Source organism: Daktulosphaira vitifoliae, unplaced genomic scaffold (assembly GCF_025091365.1).
Source record: "Daktulosphaira vitifoliae isolate Bord-2020 unplaced genomic scaffold, ASM2509136v1 Scaffold_3, whole genome shotgun sequence".
Taxonomy (NCBI): Eukaryota; Metazoa; Arthropoda; class Insecta; order Hemiptera; family Phylloxeridae; genus Daktulosphaira; species Daktulosphaira vitifoliae.
In genome coordinates this window covers 1,106,011-1,131,237 of record NW_026099574.1, presented here as the reverse complement: position 1 = coordinate 1,131,237, position 25,227 = coordinate 1,106,011, and the positions used below count along the sequence as shown (strand labels likewise).

Here is a 25,227-nt window from a genome sequence, read left to right as displayed (position 1 = left end):
TCGACTTAAATAGCAATTTATATTAAGTTTTCAAATCACAAATATGAGCAAGTACTTACTATACGAATTAACTTAAAAGTTATTTTTAGTATTAAAAAAACTTTATTTTAATTAATACAAGAAATAAATTTTTTTAAATTTATCTAAAAAAATATTCTTATCTTCTATTATTTGATTCTTTAAATGTTAAGACTCGAAATAAAAAATTTATTAAGATCTAGTACAGTATTTGAGCCACCTATTTTAAGTAAACCATCGTAATTAAGAACTGTTAATCGTAGCTTTATCAGTATTCCTAAAACAGCATTTATTAATTTAATTAATAATACTCGCGCAATACTTTATATTTTTAAAACATAGTCGGCTTATTAGGGTGTCCAATACTTCCGTTGCCTATAGCATTATATAAGTTAGCAATAAACTATAACTTATCATTATTAGACAAATAATTATTTGAAAATAAAAAGCTCAAATATAGAAATTCTTTATTCTGGTAATTTAAAGTATATTATACTTTTATATTTTTCTTTTTAATATATTATTGTATAAAAACACTTCAGGAAACTTTACGTGCTGACATATTATTCAGTACTGGAATTTTGATTCTACTGATCAGGAAAAATAATAATGAAAATTTTTTTTTTAACACGCTTATGGAAAATAATATGACTTTTATTATTACATATACGATTTAATTACTTTTAAACGTAGCTACCTACCTTGTCTAAATTTTTTCACTAACATTTTTTAAGTTCTGAAAGCCATTCCAAATAAAACTATACGTCGTGATTAATAAACTATTTGACTTCATCTTTAAATTTTTCATCAAAATCAAATTTTATAGTTTTGAAAAGTTTTTCAACAGTGTTGATTTAGTACTTGATACTAAATACGGACTATAGAGTGAACACGGAAGAAATTGAAATATCAAGAAATTAATTGCCCAGCTACCATGCTGCCTTGTCATGATGAATTAAAACTTGATTGTCATTTGATTAAACAAATACCGACCAAATGACATTTTTTATATCTTTTAAGTCTTCATATATAGCATGTCAAGTCAAATATTTTCTTAGCGAGGCGAACAATTTTATTTGAACGGTCTTTCAAAACTTTTAAATATTTTACAAGATATATTTTCACTTATAATAATTATAAGGAAAAATATATCTATATAGGAGATAGTTATATTAAAAAGTAATATGTAATTAAAAGCTATATCAGAATCGGGTTTGAGAAAAGATTTTAGGGGTAATAACCCCAATCTTCACATTTTTATCTTAAATCATGTAAAATTTTGTGCTAAATGAAAATTGATAATAGATAATAGAACTTACACCCTAAAACTGTTATACAAAGCATTTCTTTTATAGTGAAATGTTATTTTTAAGGGGTAAAGTAGCCCTATTTTACAGAAGTTCAAACAATTTCAAAATAAAGATTAATGGTATAGAATTAAACATTTTTGTATGTCATATTAGAATAACCAAATGCTTTAAATTTTAATATGAATAAAATAAAGAATAAGTGAGAAAGTCATACTCAGTTGTACATTATGGAAAGTAAAACAAAAAACTTGTTCAAATTAAGGTTTTTTTAGAATATTAAAAAAACTATTTAAAGAATACTTACTAAACTAATAATTATTGCTTAAGATTCTTTTATATGTTCTATTTTTTCATTGCCATGTAAACTCTAGGAATGGAAAAAAAATGATGAGCGAAAATTGTTTATATTTATTGTAAATACTAGTTTAATAATAAATAGGGGCGTGGTGTGCCACAGTGAATTATTCTGTTGCCACCTCAACGCTAATGTTCAGTTGTGCTGTATGCTGTTGATTTCTGGATGGGTGACCAAAAACTTCAACAGTGACACACACATTGCCCCTTACTGGCTCCCTCAGTTGTAATGAGGTTGCGTCAAGTCGACACCCAGTGTAAAATTTTTGTTAAATCATTGAAAGGTAAAGCCGACCACAAATAGCTGGAATATAGGCTAAGGAGATGATGATTGATTTAATTAACTATTAATCTATAATAAACCTAATAACAAATAATATAAACAAAATATAGAATTTTATTAAACAAATACACTTTAATTTACAAATGTTCAGAGTATTAGTATATATAAAGTAAAAAAGATTTTTTTTTTTTGTAAATATAAAACTCCTATTAAGGACAATATGAAATTTCTTTGACTAAAACTGCCTGCGTACGTATGAGTTATAGTGTAAAAATAAGCCACGGTATGTGTTTAGCAACAATAATGGGTCATTGAAAATCGTGTGGACCCAGCAGCCGTTGCTGTAAAAATAGATGTAAATAAGTTAAACCAAAAATGTTTTTATTCCAAATTTTGGATACGATCTTCGGTGTGAAGGTGGTCCTCACGAAAACGAAGGGGTTACTGTCATCCACTCAGCTATCACAAATCGTGGTAGGAGTAAAACGTTTACTTGACGAAACAGCGATGGTTAAAGGGTCGCCGGCCGAGCCATATATGGCAGCCCGGCTGTGCAGGGCTGCGGCGTAGAGGCAGCGCCCCGAAAATAGTGTCTTGTGCCCCCCGTCTACATAGCCATGTATGGACGGCAAACGATATTTTTGGACCTAGCCGTTTATAAAACCACCAGAGCTAGCGTATACCATGTTCATTAACACAATCACAGGATCAGCAGCCACACAGCCGCAGACCGTCCGACATTTTTTCATTGCAACAAGTAAGAAAATAAATTTTTATACTTAGACATTTTTAAAACATTTTAGTCAAAAAATTTCAAGTGTTGATTTTTTTTAATAAAAGTGTATAGTGATTTTAATGTTTAATTTTTAATGATAACTTATATCCAAAAATTAATTTTAATACTTAATATTAAATAACTAAATGAAAATATAAAAGTTTTACTTTTTAAATCTAAAATATAAGTGTTAAATGTGAAGCAAGACTAAAAATAAATACAAAATTATTTTAAATATTTTTTATTTTACACATACTTTTTTTAGGCAAATAAAATCAAATCAGCAAAATGTGTGACGACGATGTAGCAGCTTTGGTAGTCGACAACGGCTCCGGTATGTGCAAGGCTGGTTTCGCTGGAGATGATGCTCCCCGTGCCGTGTTCCCATCCATTGTTGGTAGACCCCGTCATCAGGTTAGTTAAAAATTGAATAATAATTTCACATATTATAATGACAACAATTTCGAATTTGTTTATTAGTTTTGGGATAATGAAAAATATCGAATATTTATTTCTATATCCATAAAAGGCAATGTATTTAAAAATAGAATGCGTCTCCACCTACTAGACCATTTTAGGCCCTGCGCCAATAGAGTTGTTATAAAAATAAACTGATCCTTTCATATCTGTGCGGGGGAGCTAGAAAATTTCAAGTTGTTTATAATAATCTATTATTGTATTACTTTTCATTCTTACACACATGCCGACATTCATTACTATAAGTTTATTTTTCATAGAAATACATCATTTTTCCCTTAAAATACTGAGTGGTATTAGGTATGCAAATAAAAATAATGAAATTATTTGTCAAAACACTTTTAATAACATTTATTAACTTTCATTATTTAATTAATTATTTTTTTTAATAAGGTTTATAATGCAATTGAAATACAGGACTTTAACTCATTATTTTTTATAATATGGAAACAATAAAATTGGTTAATAACATTTGAAATTCAAATTATAAACAATCAATTTTAAACAAAGTTATTAAACGGAGTTCATCTTTTTACTTACGTAATTTAAAAATTATTATATTTGTATTTTAATAGAATACAACAAAATATATTAGATATTTATATACCTTTAAATTTTTATTTTTATTAAATCTATTTAAAACGTAGGAGTAAATAAAGTAAATAATTAAGTAAATGGCTTAATTGAAAGCATGTCGTGATTAATATTAATCAGTCGTTAATTAGTATTAAAAATAGAATTTTGTTTTTTAAACAGTTTCTCGTTGATTCGTCTAATTTTAATTGAAATATTAATATGAATTTATTATAATAAATATCAGGCCTCCAAATTATTCTTTCAATGAAACAATATTTTACTCCACGTATCTATGTGTATTAGTTTAATCATTTATAATATTATAGGGAGTCATGGTCGGTATGGGACAAAAAGACAGCTATGTAGGTGATGAAGCTCAGAGCAAAAGAGGTATCCTTACTTTAAAATACCCAATTGAACACGGTATTATCACCAACTGGGATGATATGGAAAAAATCTGGCATCACACTTTCTACAATGAATTGCGTGTTGCTCCAGAAGAACACCCAATCCTATTAACCGAAGCCCCATTGAACCCAAAAGCTAACCGTGAAAAGATGACCCAAATTATGTTTGAAACATTCAACACCCCAGCTATGTACGTCGCTATCCAGGCTGTGCTATCTTTATACGCATCCGGTCGTACCACTGGTATTGTTTTAGATTCTGGTGATGGTGTTTCACACACTGTACCTATCTATGAAGGTTATGCCTTGCCTCACGCTATTCTTCGTTTGGACTTGGCTGGTCGTGATTTAACCGATTACCTTATGAAAATCTTGACTGAGAGGGGTTACAGCTTCACCACTACTGGTAAGTAACTTCAAGTCATAATTAACTCTTGTATACCACTCCAGATTCATTTAATTATTCATTAATTAATTAAATTAAATTAATTATTCATCCATTCTAATTATCCATTTTTTAAATTATAGCTGAAAGAGAAATCGTCCGTGACATTAAGGAGAAATTGTGTTATGTTGCCTTGGACTTTGAACAAGAAATGGCTACAGCTGCCGCTTCCACCTCATTGGAGAAATCCTACGAATTGCCCGATGGACAGGTCATCACTATTGGAAATGAACGTTTCCGTTGTCCAGAAGCTTTGTTCCAACCTTCCTTCTTGGGTATGGAATCGTGTGGTATTCATGAAACTGTATACAACTCCATTATGAAGTGCGATGTTGACATCAGGAAGGACTTGTACGCTAACACTGTATTGTCTGGAGGTACTACCATGTATCCAGGTATTGCCGACAGAATGCAAAAAGAAATCACCGCCTTGGCACCAAGTACGATCAAAATCAAGATTATTGCTCCACCTGAACGTAAATACTCTGTCTGGATCGGTGGTTCTATCTTGGCTTCTCTTTCCACCTTCCAACAGATGTGGATTTCCAAGCAAGAATATGACGAATCCGGCCCAGGAATTGTCCACCGTAAATGTTTCTAATCCAATAACTTCCCTCAACTCACAAAATCAAAATTACAATCACGCTTTATGTTCATTTATATTGAAAAAACATTGTTTTTTCATTTTGTACATATCGAGACGATTCACGTCGTTTTACACGGGGATAAAGTAACAGTTAAACTTTTGGGAAAAAAATTGTATTTATTAGCGCGTTAATCGTTTCGAAATAAACGTTTCTATACTATATAACTGTATTTATTTATTCTGACCAAAATGATTTATCCTTCTTATATAAATAAGGTATTTAGATAATAAGATATGATTTACTATTCAATACTTAATTTATATAAAAATATATTTTAATGGGATTAGTACAGATTAAACAAATGTTATGAATACAAATTTACTCAATATAGGTTCTTTTTATAAAGGTAAAATAATATTTGTACAATTTTATATATAGAACTTATTAATTAAAAAAAAAAATTAATAAAATTATAAAAGTTGTGAATCATTATATGTATGTACAGGCATTATTATACAATTATTTAAATTTCACTGTTCGTTTTATTATGTTTCAACTGAAATAAATTGGTTAAATGTTTTAAATACTTCTAACTGTTAATGATTTAGGTATAACGAGGTCACTATACAAGATACGGATTAATTCTATTTATAATTTAAACAAAACATCTTTAAAAAATTGGCTGCATCTAGAGATTTATAAACTGTTATAAATAAAAAAAAATAACTTTATTATTTATATTTAAATACATTTCTATTAGATTTAAATTCAATAGTTTTTAATATTCATAACTTTTTAAGTCAGTTAAGTTGAAATTAACTTTTTTAAAGACGAAGATGGTTCCTTAATCAACGAAAGTCAACTAAGATAAAAAGATAAAACTTACGTTTATTATAAAACGAATGTATACAATTTTCTTAAAAATTAATATTATATGTAATTTCAAGGTGATTTAGAACGTTTTTAAAAATGTTATCCCTTTAGACCTCCATCCTTAATTAACATTAATGTATAGAAACAAATTTTCAAAATTAATCTTCTATTAATCAAACTTAATCATGTGATTTTGATTACGAACAAGTACTATGTGTCTAAGTTATCGCATTAATATCGGCTCAATCATATTGACACTACATATTTCAATTAACATATATTTTTAATTATCATCATTGAAATTTACATGGAACATACACAAACAATCAAATAAATATTGGATTAAATTATTGAAAATTGATTTTATATCATTTTTTTTATATTTTATTAGAGCATAAGTTGTTTTATTGCTAGGTGAATAATTTTTGAGATTATTACTAATAAGTAAAAAATGAGTCTAAATATCTAAAGAAATAACTAAAAAAAATATATATTATAATTAAATTCAACAACACATTAGCAGATGAAATTATAATTCTAGAACATTTCTTAATTTTAGTATATTTAGAATACTACAGTATATATATATATACGGAATATAGTTCTGAATGTTTCAATTCTAGCATATACAATATAATTGTATAAACACCAAGAGTTACTTAGAAATTATTACTATGATTTTCATTGAAATGATTTATTTCATTATTAATACGATAAAATAGTACTTTTAAAGAAATTTTTAGCTTTTCTCATAAGTTGTTAATAGTAACTATATAAGTTTCTGACCATATATCATAAACAAAATATCACCCTCTCTCATAAACATAAAAAACATGTGTACAATTTTACTTTATTTTAGTATCAAAATTTTGTGATGTTTATTCAATAAAAAGGACAAAAAATACTTCAACTCAATTTTATAATTAAATATATTATTTAATAGCTTGATAATTAGTTGAAAGATATATAATTATTGAATAATAATAAATAAATATTAAACCCTATTTAAGCATAAAAGATGATTACTTGATAAAATATTTTTTACATTGTTATATCACTACTAATGATTTTACAGTATACAAAAGTATAAACTCTTAACGGTTCTTATAATTAATGAGTTCACTGTTCAAAGGACAAAAGACAATTTTATAAAATGTTTTAAGGTTAATTTATGTTCTAAAGAAAATGCTCAGAAGTTAACAGCGTTAAAAACCAACAAGAAACTCGTAGTTTATGATGTATATATTTAATCATCCTTATTAATCACGTTATTAGATTAAAGTAAATAATTTCTTAGAATCTTAATCAGAATATTTCAGTTTTATATAAAATTTATTTCTAAATAGTATAATCCGGTATATATAATTAATATATATTAATGAATATCATTATATCACTGAAGAATTTGGTGTCAGAGAGGAGTGGCTTAAATGACAAGGTATTGTCTTTAACAGATGATGAAATATATTAACAACATTTTTAACCTAAATAGATCACTTTAAAATGTTATGTCATTGAATTATTATAAAAAAATTTAATTAAAAAGTATTTTTAAATTCGTTTTTACATAATCTACACATAAATAAGGGGTTATAGATTGTCTATCCTCGTACCCAAAATGCGCATTCTCTGCATACTAATTGTATAATATACAATGGGTAACATATACAATATATATGTTAAAGCTGTTAGTGATAATATTTAATATTTAAAAGTTCTTCGGAACAAAATTTATTGGCAAAATATTTAATTTATAAAAAAACGTATAACAAAAGATCAATAACTAACATTGATATTGTCATATTGTTTCATTTAGAGGTGCAAAACAGATTGCAAAAAAATGTTTAAAACAATTTTAAATATAAAAGATGTTTAAAAATATGAAAATAAAAATCAATACATGCTATTAATTGTATGTATAAAATAACAATTACAAAGTAGAGATACACGAAGAATCTTTATTTTCGGTGTAAAATTTTTCCAGTCATTAAATTATGATGTTTTTGACAATTATATCATACCAGAACTTATTTTAACAGGCAATGATTATTTAAGGGGATAGCAACACCATTGTTAAGAAGTGGAAGGGAATGTGGGGACTTACGTTTGTCTTAATATTTTTAAGTGTATACTCACTAATAAATATACAATGTCATGACTGAATAACTATAATATAATAAAATAGAATGTAGAAAATAAATTAATATAATTTTTTTTTAAAGCTTTTATAAAATCACAATTATGTCAAAGTTGAAATTAACTTAAAACGGATAAATACAATTACTCTTCAACTCGCGCCAAGTCTAAAGTTCAAAATATTTTTTGATATTACAACAATAAGAAATCAACACTTTGGTGGCAATTTGGCTCATTTAACGTTACTGACGTGACGTTAAATGAGCCACATTTCAAACTTTTCAGATTTATCTCTTAGACACCTGAAAGATTTTATAACCTGGTAAAATTATCAAGCTATAAAGACCCCTTAATTTTTGGAAATTTCACTTAAATAAATAATTTTAAAAAACACTGTGTATAACATACAAAATAAATTTATATTTGAAAGAGATTTATCTAAAACTTTCACTTAATAAATTAAAATTCTAAAAATTTGATGAAAGTGAAGAATTAACATCATAGTTATATCTTCATTAGTTATCTGGTTACTTTTTTTGTAGTTTTAATCTGATAAATCTTTATTTTTAATCAAGAGTTAATAATCCGATATATTATTGCACGTTGTTTTTATTAGATTTTTCGATGAATGATCTTTCATATACTATATTTCTTTAGATTTTTTGTTGGTAGTGAGAGGAATTTAACTATTATGATGTCTGCTTTTAATTTCATTAGAGGGGGTTACACTAAAAACAAAACTACTAATAACAGGGTCATGATTACTCGACAATGCACGCCGGGTGGCCATGATCAACCAACGAGTGCTTAAGCAGACAGTCGGTCATCAACATCTGCTTATCGCAGTTATCTATTCCTACAATATTGTTGTACCTACATAAACAAATACGTCAATATTGCGTATATATTATTAATACCGTATCAATGTATTATTATAAATCCCCAAAATGTAGCTAATTAACTATTAATCGTAAATTATTAACGGTAGGAAAATTTCTGGTGGTATATTACATATTGATAAATAATATATAGATTTTCCTTCGGATAGCATTTACGCCACGTTTTCTAGTCGCGTTATATAGTTAAAACGAACAACATCGCGAACAATAATCAACAGCTACAAACAGAACTCTAGGCTCACAATAAGAAGTAGCAGGTGACTAATTTCATTCAATAAACCAGTAATAATATATTTTACAAAAAATTCATATAATTTATAATTCCGGGATTTTTTAGAGGTGAGTACAAAAAGTACAGTTGTTTTCACCTTTAAAAAAAAATCTATTTTCTAATGATAATTTTTAACTATTGGCTAATTGATTAATATTTTTTCGTAGTTATGATGGGCTTAATTTAAACATTTTTTAATTAATGTTACTAAATTCTAAACTAATGATATTTAAAAGTACTTAATGTCATAAAAAACAGGTTTTAAGTTCATCCTTTTTTAACTGAACTTGTATTTTATTTTTACTTGGCTTAAAAAAATAACTTTTATTAATAATTTTTTTTTTAACTCAAAATTAAATCTTGAATCTGATGAAAATCGAAGTGTCTAATCACCAACTATAAATAAAAATGTACCAAAGATTTAAATAGTGATTGCACTTTTATATATTTAAGGACATATTGTATTGATACATTTTTTTTATACTTCCAACATTATTGAAATATAAATTACCATTTCAAGTTGGATTTTTACTATTCATATCCTATAAAACACTGAATAATAATTTCTTATTTAACTATAAAGTGAAGTAAGGTAAATTTAAACGAATGGAGTAAATTCATTTTTTTTTTTTAGAATATTAAATGGATTTCATTTTAATTTAAAAAGCATAGTCCTTAAATGTGTTGCTATCATATTAAATGTAATTTTAAAATAAAAACTTGTACATTTATCTAAGTAAATGCATTTGTAATTACCCCAAAGTGTATAATTATAATTATTCACCCTATATATATATTGAAACTTATTTATTAATAAAAACAGTAAATATTTCCAATAAGTATTTCAATAATAATTAAAACCATAGAAATACTATTTCTATGAAGTATCATTAAATATTTATGATCGTTTAGACCTTGAGAACTAATTTGTTCATTTGCATAATACAATAATAATACATAATTTAACATTGTACAATGATAACATATAATATAGGTCATACATAAAATAAAATACTTCAATTTAAAATAATTTTATACTAACTTTATTTCATGGATTTTGTTTTAATTTTTGAATTATAGAAATATTTTAAGTTAATAGTACAGTGCTAGTTGAACAGTTTAACAAAAACATTCGTGAAAACTTACATGTCATTTCATTTAATAACTTTAAAATGTTTATCTTGATAATTCTACAGACATTTTAAATATTTTTTCTCAGTAATTAATAGTTTTACCAAATTAGTGTTAGGTTCATTAGGAGAACCGAAAGACTTAAAATAAACAATTAAAAAAACAATCAGTTAAGTGTATATGTAACGACCACTTTAAATAAAATTTTAAATTTACGAAATGTTAAACAAATTCTTACTATGGAAGACTGTTTAAATTCTGAAACTGGCATTGAAAGGGCATGTCAAAATTAGTACATTATAAAATCTTTGAATAGCCAGTTGTCCAGTTTAAAATTTTAGAAACTATTGTTATTATCAAAAGAAAATATATTTTCGGTAAGAAATTTTTTGCTAAATAAGAAGAACTGTTCGAAACAAAAAAATAAAAACAAACTAATAGGATGTTTTTATTTTTCAAGATAGTATTCAACAAAATACTATCATGTCTAATTTATTTAAATTTGAATAAAAAAAGTTATGTCAGGATATCTACATAGTTAAAACATTGTGGCGTCATTAATTAGAATGATTTCCTTTATAAGATAAAATTATTAAATTTAAAATAATTATATAATACATTAGGCAAGGTAGGCTATTAATGTTTACTGAATTTCCTTCAAAAAATTGTTTTTATATTTTTTGCTAATTTCTCTTGTTATTTTAATATATTATGATATATTATTATACATAATAATTAAATTACCTTCTATAAATGTGTCATATACTAAACATTATTTAAACATGAATACTTTATACATTTGTTTATAATATAATTTAAAATGTATCGTTTTAGAAAATTAGAATTACTAAGCATAGATTCTTTTTATTTAATACAAGTACAATTTAATAATATATTTTATATATTCTATTTAAGTAAAATTCTAAATGTTTATATTATATTTAATACACATATATGATGTTATAAAGTAATTCACTTATGTGAATTACCTTTTGTATTGTTTGAGTAGCTTAGGTCATATATACATAAATTCGATTACATTTTGATCAAAGTTCACTGTAATTATCACAAAAAAAAAAAAGAATATAATGAGGGTACTATGGAGTTTACTAGTATAAGCATTTATGTATAAAATTATATTTATATATATATATATATATATATATATATTTATTTTATATTTGTGCAGAATTTTCTTATTAATATTTAGAAAATAATCATAAATTTAAAACTTAAGTTTTCAAAAAATATTGTAAATTTTATGGAAAAATTATAATTGGACATTAAGGGGCCACCCTTAAGAACGTTCCTCGTTATTGCAGAAAATCCTACAAAAATTTAAAAATTAAAAATCGGTAATTTTCGACAGTTTTTAAACTTATTTACCTAAAATATTTATAACTTATATAAGTTATAGCTCCAATGCAAATCTCGGAAGGTATTAATTTTACTATGATGATTTTTTTTTTTTTTTGTGCCTATTACTACTTTTTCTCAGCTCTCACCGAACCGATTTCTTTCAATTGTACGTCAAAAGATCACAAATCGTATCTAGTCGAAGACATTACCCTCAAAAATTGAAAAAAATTCTCTCGTTCCCCGTAAATGGGGGAAACCTCCAAAAAAATTACAAATTTAAAAATCGGTAAATTTTGTCATTTTTTCACTTTTTTTTACTAAAAACTGCCGTTACTTTTTCAAAAATAAACTTATCAATATAATTTTTTTTTTTTATAGATGCTTGTCTATACCTATCATTTGGTATATTTTTTTCATAAATTTAACCCTTAACCTGCCCACAAGGGGGGATTTAAACGAACAACTTTTTCACAAAAAATTAACTTTTTCAACTTAACTTTTGAAATTGTTCCGGAAGGTCTGACACTTTTATATATATCATAAAATTTCGGACTTTATTTTGTCTTCAGGGTGAAATTGGCTACCGAATGCTATTTTTGTGTGAAAATTTTCGATTTTGTATTTTACATTTTTAACTTTATTATGCTTTAGCTTTTTGAAAAATGTATGGATCATTACAATTTTTTCATGAGAAGTAGTATTTATATACATCTTTCATTCTACATACTGTTTTTTTAAATCGGACCATTTCCCTTAATACAGGAGGGATTCAAATCTAAAAAATGCATGTAGAAAGTAGAACTTTTTCAACTTAATTTTTGAAAGTGTTCTGAAAAGTCTGACACTTTTATATATATATTAAAATAAAGCTTATGTAATGTACATTATTATGCAAAAAAAAAATTTTCAGACTTTATTTTGTCTTCATTGTGAAAACAGACATCAAAGTTAATAAAAAAAATACGATTTTTGTAAAAAAATTATTTTTTATATTTTTAACTTTATAATGCTATAACTTTTTGAAAGATGTATGGATCAAAATAATTCTTTTTTTTTATAGATGCATGATGTTTTTAACTATCATTTGGTATATTTTTTTTATAAATCTGACTTTTTACCTACCTACAGGGGGGGATTTAAAATGATAACTNTAATAATAATTATTATCAGCGGGATTTAAAATGATAACTTTTTCAGAAAAAATTTACTTTTTCAACATAATTTTTGAAAGTGTTCCGGAAAGTCTGACACTTTTATATATATCTTAAATTAAAGCTAATGTATTGTACTTTATTATGCAAAAAAAAAAATTTATACTTTATTTTGTCTTCAGGGTGAAATTGGCTACCGAATGCTATTTTTGTGTGAAAATTCTTGATTTTAATTTTTAACTTTATAATGCTATAACTTATTGAAAAGTGTATGGATCAACATAAATTTTTTATGAGAAACAATAAATTTTAATAATCCCTTTTTCATTCGATATACTTTATCTGAATTAGGATATTAATAACGAACTAGCAGATTATGTTGCTTTTGGAATAATCCACCAATTTTTTAAAATTAAACACTATCTAAAGATTTGCATCGAAGCGTTTTTTTTTATAGTGTTTTAATCACTGTCAGATATCATAATACTTGATCCAACTATGCCACGTCACCACTGTGCCGCGACCCCCCTGTGCTGGGTTTTAAACTTTAAATTGCCATAATTTTTTTTAAAATTAAACACTATTTAAAGATTTGCATCGAAGCGTTTTTTATGATAGTGATTTTAATCACTGTCAGATATCATTATACTTGGTTCAACTACGTCACGTCACCACTGTGCCGCGACCTCCCTGTGCTGGGTTTTTGTTACATTAATTAGAAAGATTTTTTAATTATCTAGACCATATGCGAAACTTTAATTGCAGATTTGAAATTAATTCAATTTATTATGACTTTCCCCTCAATTTTTGAGGGCAATGTCTTCGACTATTTACGATTTGTGATCTTTTGATGTATTGTTGAATGAAATCGGTTCGTTGAATGTTAATGTTTTTATATGTATAATTTACATACGATTAAATACAAAGTGATATATTCATGTATAATGAAATTTAATATTTTAGTTATCAATATTAATTATATTTCATTAAATTTATTAAAATTAAAACCATGAAATGACAAAACATATATATAGGTTGTTCAGTTAGTAAGGAAACAAATCAGTTATTACAAATAAAGAGACCATTAGAAACCCGTTTACTTACTTACTTGATACGTTATATAAATAAAAATAAATAAATATATCCAGTGCAACGATTGTTGCACGGCTAAGTAATAAAAATAAAAGTGCAGCAATGACTATGAAACATTATTTCGAACAAGAAAGTGTTTCATATAAACCTATGTAAAAACGGCTTAATTTCTTTGGCCATAACACATAACTATAAAACATTGTAAATATTACTAGGAAATACTTTTTCTAATTTTATGCAAATCGGTCTATAAAATTGAAGTTATGAAACATGTAAGTTTAGAATTTTTACCAAAAAAAGATACTTAAATAGTACTTTTTTGTGTACACAGCGGTTCGTATTATCGGCTCTTCCGCTCAACTTTGTGTCGTTCTTAGTACGATTTCTTTAAACAATAAGGGGAGGGACAAGTTCTATGATAAAGTGCTGATTATATGATATAGAAGCGTGTCATGATAGCGCATTCTTTTGGAATGCATTGTTGACAAACTCGCGTGAAAATAGATTATGACGTGGATGATAGATTTTGTTATAGATCTTTTTTGATGTACAAACCTTCAACGCTTATATATGTTAATATGCATTTATGTTAGATAGGCTATATGTTACGCCGATAACATATATCCTCATAAAAACATAACTGTAAAATTTTAAAAGGCAACTATTTTGAAAAGACTTAACATTAAGGGCTTATTTTTTTACAGCATTCTTAGCTATTAGAGCTTAATCTATATTTAAAATTTCAGTAGCTTATCTTAAATTGAAACAGAGAATGCTACAGGCTAAGTGTTTTTGTTGTTACTTATCATTTTAATTTATGTTGTTATAAATGAACATAACATTTGTTTTTTGTTAAACGGTAATATTGTTAGTATCATGTAATAAAAAAATGTTGGTAATAATCAGTATAGAAAGAACCGGTTAATATTCTTAACGCCGTATTGTTATCAATTTCAAAATTTCCCAATAAACACATCGACTTATTTATGTTACCTGTTCAATTGTAACGTTCACGACGGTACGCATTGTTTTTCATCCATAATAATCATAATTAGTTTTGTCATCGCTGTTCTGTTATATACATTTCAATATGCCTGTTTCTGTCAATATTAAGGAAAACATGTTCAGAACAAATGGACAAAGTAAGACGACAACTTTAATTAAAAGTGTAGAAATTAAATAATTTATTATATTATAGTATATGTTACATACTATTATTTCATGATGAATACTGATGTATCCTGTGAAACTTACTATTTTTATTAACAATTGTAATCTATTAAAAATTTAAACTACAAAGAATGAGAAGTTCTTTAATAATTAGAGTATTTCCGATTTGTTAATAATAATTATTATCAGCCATTCATTTTTTTTCTAAGAAAGGAATGTATCCCTAAAAAAAAATTATAATTATATTCCGAATTTTAGATTTTAGATTAGAATTTAGATATAATATTTCTATTTTTGAACTGATATATTTTTGGAAATTTAATATTTAGATGTTTCCTTTCTGATTCTATATGAATATAAGATTTAAAGGTTAATCACGTTTATATATCTTTGGAAAAAATGTCTTTCAATTTAATTAAAGTATTTATAACTTGCGTAATCAAGATCGCCTTTATTTAATTATATAATTTTTAAACTTTCAATAATTTATTACATTTTTCGTTTTAATTATTCTTTATTATATGAATATTATTTTGCAAAACAAACATCTCATTTAATAAACAAGTTAACTTAATTAATACCAAAAATGGATTCGTGTTGCAATTTGTTTACCCTTTTTACCTTGTTGCTTTCCTTATATTGACATGTAAATTCTAATATGATTTTTTATACGTATTATTTGTTTGAAATTTAAACTATCTTAAGATATTAACAATAGATAAATGAAACATATATAGATAGGCGTATAGCACTATATAAATATTATCTATAAAAATGCATTAAGATTTAAAATAAAATCCTCTAGATATACAATAAATAATGTAACAAGATCAAAATCAAAAATGCAAGCATTCAATTTTTTTACAAACTCTTACATCTTTTAAAAAAAAAATTTCAGTAGAATTTATTGGCTGAAATAGCACACAACATCTATCAACCTTTTCTAATTGTTTGTCTCGAAACAAATTCTATAAATTTCTTATAATTAATATTATGGTGTAAATTTTAAAGCCATAATTGAAATAAACAATTATATTGTTAATATTTTTTAGATAGCTAAAACAATATTTAGATATTTAGTTTAATAATTGTGAACTAATAGATAGATACTTTATACCTTATAATGACAGTTACATCATATTTTCAATTTCCATAATTTTTATTTTAAATGACTATTATCTTTATTGTTTTACTGGATTGTATCAAATGATTGATATTGTTATCTTATTATTTATGCAGTATGACTACTGAATACATAAATAGGATATGAATTGTATGTAATGAGATATTATCCTACCTTATCTCATAAGCATACGATATTTAGTCAAATAAAATTAAATCAAAATCGACAACTCTTTCGAAAATTTATATTTTGAGGGTAAATAAATTTACAATGAAATGTATATACACAAACAGTTTGAATTAATTTTATTTTATTGATAATTCTATTTTTTCATTATTTTAATGTAAATAAGCAGTTACATATTAATAGTTGATTAATACAAAATAAAAAGAAAACAATTTATATTTAATAATAAATTAAATACTATATTACTAAATTTTAGTTTTTAATTTTTTAGATTTATCCAGTATGAGCAATAAAAAAAGAGAAATCAATGCTCCTCTAATAGTTGTCTCCAATCGACTTCCATTTGTCTTGGCTAAAAATGCAGAAGGTCAATTAATTCGCAAACAAAGGTACAAATAGAGATTGAAACGATTCATTTTTTTTTTGTTCATATTATTTTAATCCTAAGAAATAATTATTAAATATGATAATTATCATAATTATAATTAACTATCTTATTATATAAAATCCAGCACCGAAGGGTGGCGGCCTAGTAGGACGCGGATATAGTTGTGATAAATATAGTTGACATATGATACTGACTAAAATCACTATCATAAAAAAAGCTTCATATAATAATTTCAATTATTTAAGTACATTACATGAATAATTGACACATACATATAAAAAATGAAACTTTTTCATGTTGACTTTTGAAGATGTTCTGTAAATACTCAAAGCTTTAAACATATGCTAAATTTATACAAGTTTATAAATAGGATTATTAAGGGAAAAATATTATTTCTCATAAAAAATTTGTGTTGATCCATAAACATTTCAAAACGTTATAGCATTATAAATTTAAAAATATAAAAAAGAATATTTTTACAAGAATCGTATTTTTTTTATTAACTTTGATGTCTGGTTTTACCGTAAAGACAAAATAAAGTCCGAAATTTTTTTTTTTAATATTAACGTGTATTACATTAGCATTAATTTAAGATATATATAAAAGTGTCAGTATTTCCGGAACACTTTCAAAAATTAAGTTGAAATAGTTCTACTTTCTATATGCATTTTTATGTTTTGAACCTCCTCTGTATTAAGGAAAATGATCCGATTTAAAAAAAAAGTATATCGAATGAAAAAGGGATTATTAAAAAATAGTATTTCTCATAGAAAAATTATGTTGAAAAATTGAGGGGAAAGTCATAATAAATTGAATTAATTTCAAATCTGCAATTAAAGTTTCGCATATGGTCTAGATAATTAAAAAATCCTTCTAATTAATGTAACAAAAACCCAGCACAGGGGGGTCGCGGCACAGTGGTGACGTGACGTAGTTGAACCAAGTATAATGATATCTGACAGTGATTAAAATCACTATCATAAAAAACGCTTCGATGCAAATCTTTAGATAGTGTGTAATTTTAAAAAAATTAGTGGATTATTCCAAAAGCTACATAATCTGCTAGTTCCTTATTAATATCCTGATTAAGATAAAGTATGTCGAATAAAAAAAGGATTATTAAAAAATATTATTTCTCATAAAAAAATTATGTTGATCCATACACTTTTCAATATGTCATAGCATTATAAAGTTAAAAATGTAAAAAATAAAATCGAAAATTTTCACACAAAAATAGCATTCGGTAGCCATTTTCACCGTGAAGATAAAATAAAGTCCGAAATTTTTTTTTTCCATAATAAAGTAGCTTTAATTTAAGATATATATAAAAGTGTCAGTATTTACGGAACACTTTCAAAAATTTATTTTTTGTGAAGAAGTTGTCATTTTGAATCCCTCCTCGTGGACAGGTAAAGGGTCAAATTTATAAAAAACATCTTCGCATCGAAGCTAATATACAAAGTGATACTTTTTGTATCTATAAAAAATAAAATTATATTTATTTGGTCATTTTTGAAAAAGTTATGGCAGTTTTAAGTAAAAAAAATGTCAAAAATTTCGAAAATTAGCAATTTTTAAATTTGTAATTTTTTTGGAGATTTCTCCCGTTTACGGGGAATGAGAGAAATTTTTTCAATTTTCGAGGGTAATGTCTTCAACTAGATTCGATTTGTGATATTTTGACGTTTCGTTGAAAGAAATCGGTTCGATGAGAGCTGAGAAAAAGTGGTAACAGACACAAAAAAAACTAAAAAGAATTACTAATTTGGATATAATTAAGGAAATAGTTGATGTTGCTTTTGTAATTATTCAACAATTTCTTAGAGTTAAACATTCTCAACAGATTTGCATCGAAGCGTTTCTTATGATTGTGATTTTAATCACTGTCAGATTAAATCTATACTGGACCCAACTATGCAACGTCCTCACTATAATGCGACCACACTGTGCTGGGTTTTAGCTTTGATGCGATGCTGAGAAGGTATTAATTTTACTATGATGTGTTTATTTTTTGTGTGTGTGTTACCACTTTTTCTCAGCTCTCACCGAACCGATTTCTTTCAATGATACGTCAAAAGATCACAAATCGTATCTAGTTGAAGATATTACACTTAAAAATTGAAAAAATTTCCCTCGTTCTCCGTAAATGGGGGAAACCTCCAAAAAAATTACAAATTTAAAAAACTCGAAATTTTCGAATTTTTTTCAATTTTTTTACTAAAAACTGCCGTAACTTTTTCAAAAATGAATATATTAATATAATTTTTTTTTTATAGATGCTTGATGTCTTTACCTATCATTTGGTATATTTTTTCATAATTTTAACCCTTTATCTGCCCACGGAGGGATTTAAAATGACAACTTTTTCACAAAAAATTAACTTTTGAAAATTTTCCGGAAAGTCTGACACTTTTATATATATCTTAAATTAAAGCTAATGTAATATACTTTATTATGAAAAAAAAAAATTTTGGACTTTATTTTGTCTTCATGGTGAAAATGGCTACAAATGCTATTATTGTGTGAAAATTCTCGATTTTATTTTTTACATTTTTAACTTTATTATTTAAATTATTTTAATTACTTGATCCAACTATGCCACGTCACCACTGTGCCGCGACCCCCTGTACTGGTTTTTTTTTTTTATAAATCTGACTATTTACCTTTAAATTTTCAAAAAACCTACTTTAAATTATTTTATTTAATGTTTTTTATTTGAACTTCAGCTGTTTACATATAAAAGACAACTTGACTGACAATATTATTTTTTTATTTAACTTATAATTACTAATCTAAGTTTTAATTTATCAGGTGTTTAAAGCTTGCAGTGTTTTGTAACATTTTCAAATTAAGTTGAAAAAATTAACTTTTCAAACAGAAGTAGCTATTCTAATTCCCTTCTATATAAAGTAAAATGGTTTTCTTTAAAAAATTGATGTTTCTAAATAATCATTTTTTGATAAATATTTTAAATATTTCCATTTTATTATGTACATTTTTCTTAAAATCTGACTATTTACCATAGATTATAGGATTCAAATCCCGTCGGTAACGGCAGACTAAGGTTTATTTTGGTTCACTTCGAAAAAAAATTCATCCTGCATCGCTATGTTTCAAATCCACGAAACAATTTTTTTTTGCTAAACAATTTTATTATTTTAGCAAAAATTGGGGGTTCTAATAAACCTTTAAACTTTTTTAATTATAGTAATGTAACTTTCCCTGTTTAATTAACATAAATTATTATAGGTCCTCTAGAATATATAGAGATACCTGTCTAAATATTCATTATAAATATGTTTTATGTCTCTTCACATCCTAGAATGAAATTATTTTCCCTCCGAAGACGTATACACCTTTTTTTTCTCTTAATAGCTTCATCACTAATTTTATAAAACTAAAGCCAAGATGTCGACTTCATAATACTAAGATACTTTACAGATGCATCATTTGCAATTTTAGCTTCCATGAGAATTTTATTATTAACATTCACAATAATTAACTTTAAAGAACCAAAATAATAAGTAAAAAATGACATTTTGTACTGAATATTTTTAACATATTAAAAATAAAAAAAAAACAGCAGGTGGGGTTGCGGCACATTGGGGACGTGGCATCTATACTGATCCCAACTATAGATGAGTCCAGTATAGATTTAACCTGACAGTGATTTAAATAAAAAAAAAAAACTGTAGCACAGTGGAGTCGCGGCACAGAATAGAAGTGGCATAGTTGGGACAATTATAGATGATATTTGACAGTGATTAAAATCACTATCATAAGAAACGCTTCGATGCAAATCTGTAGATAGTGTTTCCTTTAGAGAAATTGGTGAAATATTTTAAAAGCAACATGAACTCTTATTTCTTTAATTATATCCTGATTAGTAGTTCTTTGATTTTAAAATATAATATATGAATAAATACTAATTATAGTTTTTAAATTTAGTATGAAATTGTGAGGCCAGCTATGATGTATGGTTCAGAGAGTTGGACGGTTGATAAGAAAGTAGAGCAGAGAATAAGTGTAATAGAGATGAGAAAAAATATTACAATCTATCTATAATATTACGATCTATTACAATAAATATGCAAAAAAAATGGTACACTGGATATCAAGTCGACAGCCGGTGTAAAATTTTTGTCAAATAGTATGAGGTGTCTTGAGCATAACTTTTTTCGAATTAAAAATCGAAGTCAGTAATAATTTAAAAACAATTTTTTTTTGGTTTTAATTATTTTTTTTATGTAAATACTCATGTTTTAATAATTAGTTATAATATGAGAACATAGAAGTGATAGAAAAAGTCTAATTTCAAATTTGAAAACAGTGCTAATAGTTGATTTAAAAAAATATATTTTTGATTCCGATAAAAGATCCTTGTAGATCAATGTATTCATTTATAAGTTTTTTATAATAGTGATTTTAATCTCTGTCAGATACCATCTACATTTGTGTTACCGTTTATTTAGTTGTTCACATGTTTCATTTACAGATTTATTTTCATCTTGCTATTTTTTAGAATATCTTGTACTTGTATTTTGTACTATATTGTTCACAAAATCATTTATCATTCAATTTCTCAAAGTTATAATTATTCCTCTTTGTTAATTTGCAGTTTGTAGTTTTCTCAAGTTTCATCCAATATCCAAACAGTATGTTGTAGTAAAATTCTTACATTTTTTATATAATTCATGAAACGTTAATTTCTGAGTATATGATCTATATGGTTTCTGTGAACCCCATCCAAGGCTAATAATATATACATTTGTGTATTTTTTTTGGAAACATTGTCTTTTTAACAACTAAACCTTTTCCAGGTACAAAATTCACTATCTTAGTGTCAATATCGTTCGAGTTCTCATAAAGACTATTATTTCCAATTATAGTATGATAGTATCGTTCTCATCTTATCTTTAAAATTGACTAAAACTATTCTAAACACATATTCTACATTTATAAACTCTGTCTCTTTTGAAAGCTTTTATTCAACTTCACGTGTTCTATTTTCTTTCTGTCTTCCGCTATGCTACAAATCTTTAATTTTAATTTTAATTTCGTGACATCTGATGAGCTGGAATTTTGCACGTATTTTAGATTTACTAGACAACACAATAAATTACGATTTATTACACAAAATTATAAATATATTTTATTTATGGTAATATTATACCATACAAATAATGTAATTCAGCCTAGGGAGTTTTTTAAGGTGATGGAAAATTAATCTTTCATAAATTAGAATCCCCAAAAACTTTTTATTCTTGTTGAGCTACATTTCAAATACATTTTTATTGTAGTGCCGGTGGTCTTGTAACAGCAGTCGCTCCAGTGGTTGTTGAATGTAACGGAACATGGATTGGTTGGTCTGGTTTATTTGATTTCAAACCTGGTACTTCAATTCCGGAATCGGACCCATCTGATAAAGCTCCAACTGCTGGACTAAAATCTAATCAAGTAATATGCATACCCAGATACCAATTTTAAAAAATAATGTTATAAATATATTATTAGGCTAGAGATGACATAGGTTTTTAATTAACAAAATTCCCTTTTCTAATAAATATTTTGATTTAACAATCAAATAACGATTTTAACTGATTTTTACTTAATACATAATTTCAATAATATTACTCTTGATTAATATTGTCTAATTTTCACTTATTTGTCTCTAATGACTGATCCATTATTATCTATTGATAATGACCACTCAGTATTTAATATTTCGTTAAAATATGAGAAGTTTTATATCTCACTCACTCATGATATATGTTATTCATGATCTTAATAATTGTGATTATGTCAATGTTAAATTTATAGGAGATTCAATTTCTATTTATAATATTAACTCCTTCGATTTAAACGATGTAGTTGATCGTTTCTACTACCCTTTAACAACTATTTTTGTTTCTAAGAAATATGTTTACTATAATAATAGTATAATAATTCCTATCCAATTTGGCATTCCCTTTCTCTAAAATAACTATTATGAAAAAAGAAAACTCCCCACCTTGCTTACAAAAGTATAATATCTCAGATTATATTATTTTCTCTTATTTGAGAGCTAAATATAAGAGACTATCTAATTCTAAAATTTTTCTTTTTACTGACGACGCCAAAAAAATATAATTATAAAATCTTCATAAGATTATAATTATTGACAATCAGATATAATTATTCTACTTACGTGGTGTAGTATAAATCATTTATTTTTAAATTTTGATAAATGTAAATTCGTGCACTTTTACATGATATAAAATCCTATTAACTTTCATTACTATCAATTTCTAGTTCTAATATCGAATTTGTTTCCTAATCAAAGGATCTAAGTATAATTTTTAATTCTAAACTAAATTATTCTTTCAATACTGAAATAATAAAGAATGTGGCCTTCCGTAATTTGTTATTTTTTAAGCACACTTGTGAAAATTTTGTTGATCCTATTCCTTTAAATCTTCTATTGCACTTTTGTTATCTATAATTTACTATTTAAAGTACTGTACACTCATTTGAATGTTTAATACTTAAAAACAGAACGCTTTGATTAAAATTCTAAAATAGTTTCTTACATTTCATTTCAATTGAATTTAATATCCGATGACCTCTCCATGGCTCTCTGTGACATAAAACAATGTCTTCATTTTCCTTAATCTTTAACTCTCCAAAAAAAAATATTATTAGGTCCCATTATTTTCAGGAAATGCTTTCCTTAATCCGCTTTAATATTAAGAGTTTTATTCTGCGATAAAGAAATTTATTACAATGTGAAAAAAAAAGTAAAAAAAAAATGTTTTTATAAAATCACCATCATGTAAATAGACAAAATGAATTAAAAACAAATAAATAAATTTTTCTAACACATGCACTCAGTCTATAACTTAAAGAAATAAATTTATAGTACTAAAGAATGCATTTGAAGCATCTAGTAAAATCATATAGTAACTAATTGTACGACAAATCTACTTATATGCTAATAATTCTGAAAAAATATTTCAGCTAATATATTCTAATTATATTTTAATATAATTAAAATATGTAATATAATTTCGGATCTCTTATAACGTGAGTGGTTAAGTCTTACTTTTAAAACAAAAACTGATAGTTTTTATAGGCATAAATCTAAATGTTTTCATGTAGCAATCATTATATGTGCCATGTTTGTTTACATATTTGTGTTTTTAGCTACGATGCGAAGCGGAGAAGATATTAATTTTACTATGATGTGTGTTTTTTTTTTATGTCTGTTGCCACTTTTTCTCAGCTCTCACCGAACCGATTTCTTTCAATGATACGTCAAAAGATCACAAATCGTATCTAGTTGAAGATATTACACTTAAAAATTGAAAAAATTTCCCTCGTTCTCCGTAAATGGGGGAAACCTCCAAAAAAATTACAAATTTAAAAATCGCTAATTTTCGAAATTTTTTCAATTTTTTTTACTAAAACTGCCGTAACTTTTTCAAAAATCAACAAATCAACATAATTTTTTTTTAAACTAAAACCTTAGATATCTACCTTTCATTTGATATCATTTTTTTGAAAATCTATCACTTAACCTGCTCATTGGGGGGGATTTAAAATGGCAACTTTTTTACAAAAATTAACTTTTTCAACTTAATTATTGAACATGTTCCGGAAATACTGCGTCCTTTAAACATATATCAAATTAAAGCTTATTTTATGTACTACAAAATGAAAAAAAAAAATTTGTCCCGACACTTTTTTTTCTACATTTAAACGGCTGCCGTAGTTAAAAAAACACTATTTTTGTGTTAAAATTTTCGATTTTCGATTTTAAATTTTCAACTTAAAAATGCTATAACTTTTTGAAAAATGTATATATCAGCACAAATTTTTTTTTTCTAAATACATTATAAGTACATCTTTCATTTGACATACTTTTTATTAAAATTGGACAATTTCCCCTTATATAGGGGGCGTTCAAAACTTAAAATATTGTAAAAAACATAGAACTTTTTCAACTGAACTTTTGAAAATGTTCCGGAAATACTGCGTCCTTTAAACATATATCAAATCAAAGGTTATGTTATATACTATCAAATGAAAAAAAAAAATTTTTCCCGACATCTTATATTCTATGTGCAAATGGCTGTCGTAAATTTTTAAAAAAATGTAATGTTTGCGATAAAAATTACATTTTATCGGGATGTTTTTTGTACTTAAAACTGCCATAACTTTTTCAAAAATGAACAAAT

At 25.5% G+C, this 25,227-nt stretch overlaps 2 protein-coding genes across 5 annotated transcripts in view; both read left to right on the top strand.

Annotated features, from left to right (window-relative positions):
• The first annotated feature begins 2,573 nt into the window (after positions 1-2,573).
• On the top strand, positions 2,574-5,456 carry LOC126903113 (actin, muscle). Its single transcript, XM_050681107.1, has 4 exons — positions 2,574-2,722; positions 3,006-3,154; positions 4,120-4,606; positions 4,729-5,456. Exons 2-4 carry the CDS (start codon positions 3,029-3,031, stop codon positions 5,244-5,246), a joined length of 1,131 nt encoding a protein of 376 aa, XP_050537064.1. The 5' UTR covers positions 2,574-2,722; positions 3,006-3,028; the 3' UTR covers positions 5,247-5,456.
• Positions 5,457-9,071: 3,615 nt separating this feature from the next.
• LOC126903096 (uncharacterized) overlaps positions 9,072-25,227 on the top strand; it is a 32,811-nt gene continuing 16,655 nt past the window's right edge. Inside the window, exons 1-3 of one of the 4 annotated variants that reach the window (XM_050681071.1) lie at positions 9,072-9,397; positions 16,895-17,012; positions 22,312-22,468. In XM_050681071.1, the coding sequence (XP_050537028.1) occupies positions 16,906-17,012; positions 22,312-22,468 (264 nt within the window). In that variant the 5' untranslated portion in view covers positions 9,072-9,397; positions 16,895-16,905. Of the gene's footprint in view, positions 9,480-15,120; positions 15,287-16,894; positions 17,013-22,311; positions 22,469-25,227 lie in introns of those variants that run through there. The other 3 variants (XM_050681073.1, XM_050681072.1, XM_050681070.1) reach the window with 3 other exon arrangements.

Excerpts from the sequence above, each read along its gene's own strand:
- LOC126903113 (XM_050681107.1), top strand. The coding sequence starts at position 3,029 with ATGTGTGACGACGATGTAGCAGCTTTGGTAGTCGACAACGGCTCCGGT. Across the intron at positions 3,155-4,119 it reads TTGGTAGACCCCGTCATCAG|GGAGTCATGGTCGGTATGGG; the intron begins GTTAGTTAAAAA and ends ATAATATTATAG. Across the intron at positions 4,607-4,728 it reads TTACAGCTTCACCACTACTG|CTGAAAGAGAAATCGTCCGT; the intron begins GTAAGTAACTTC and ends TTTAAATTATAG.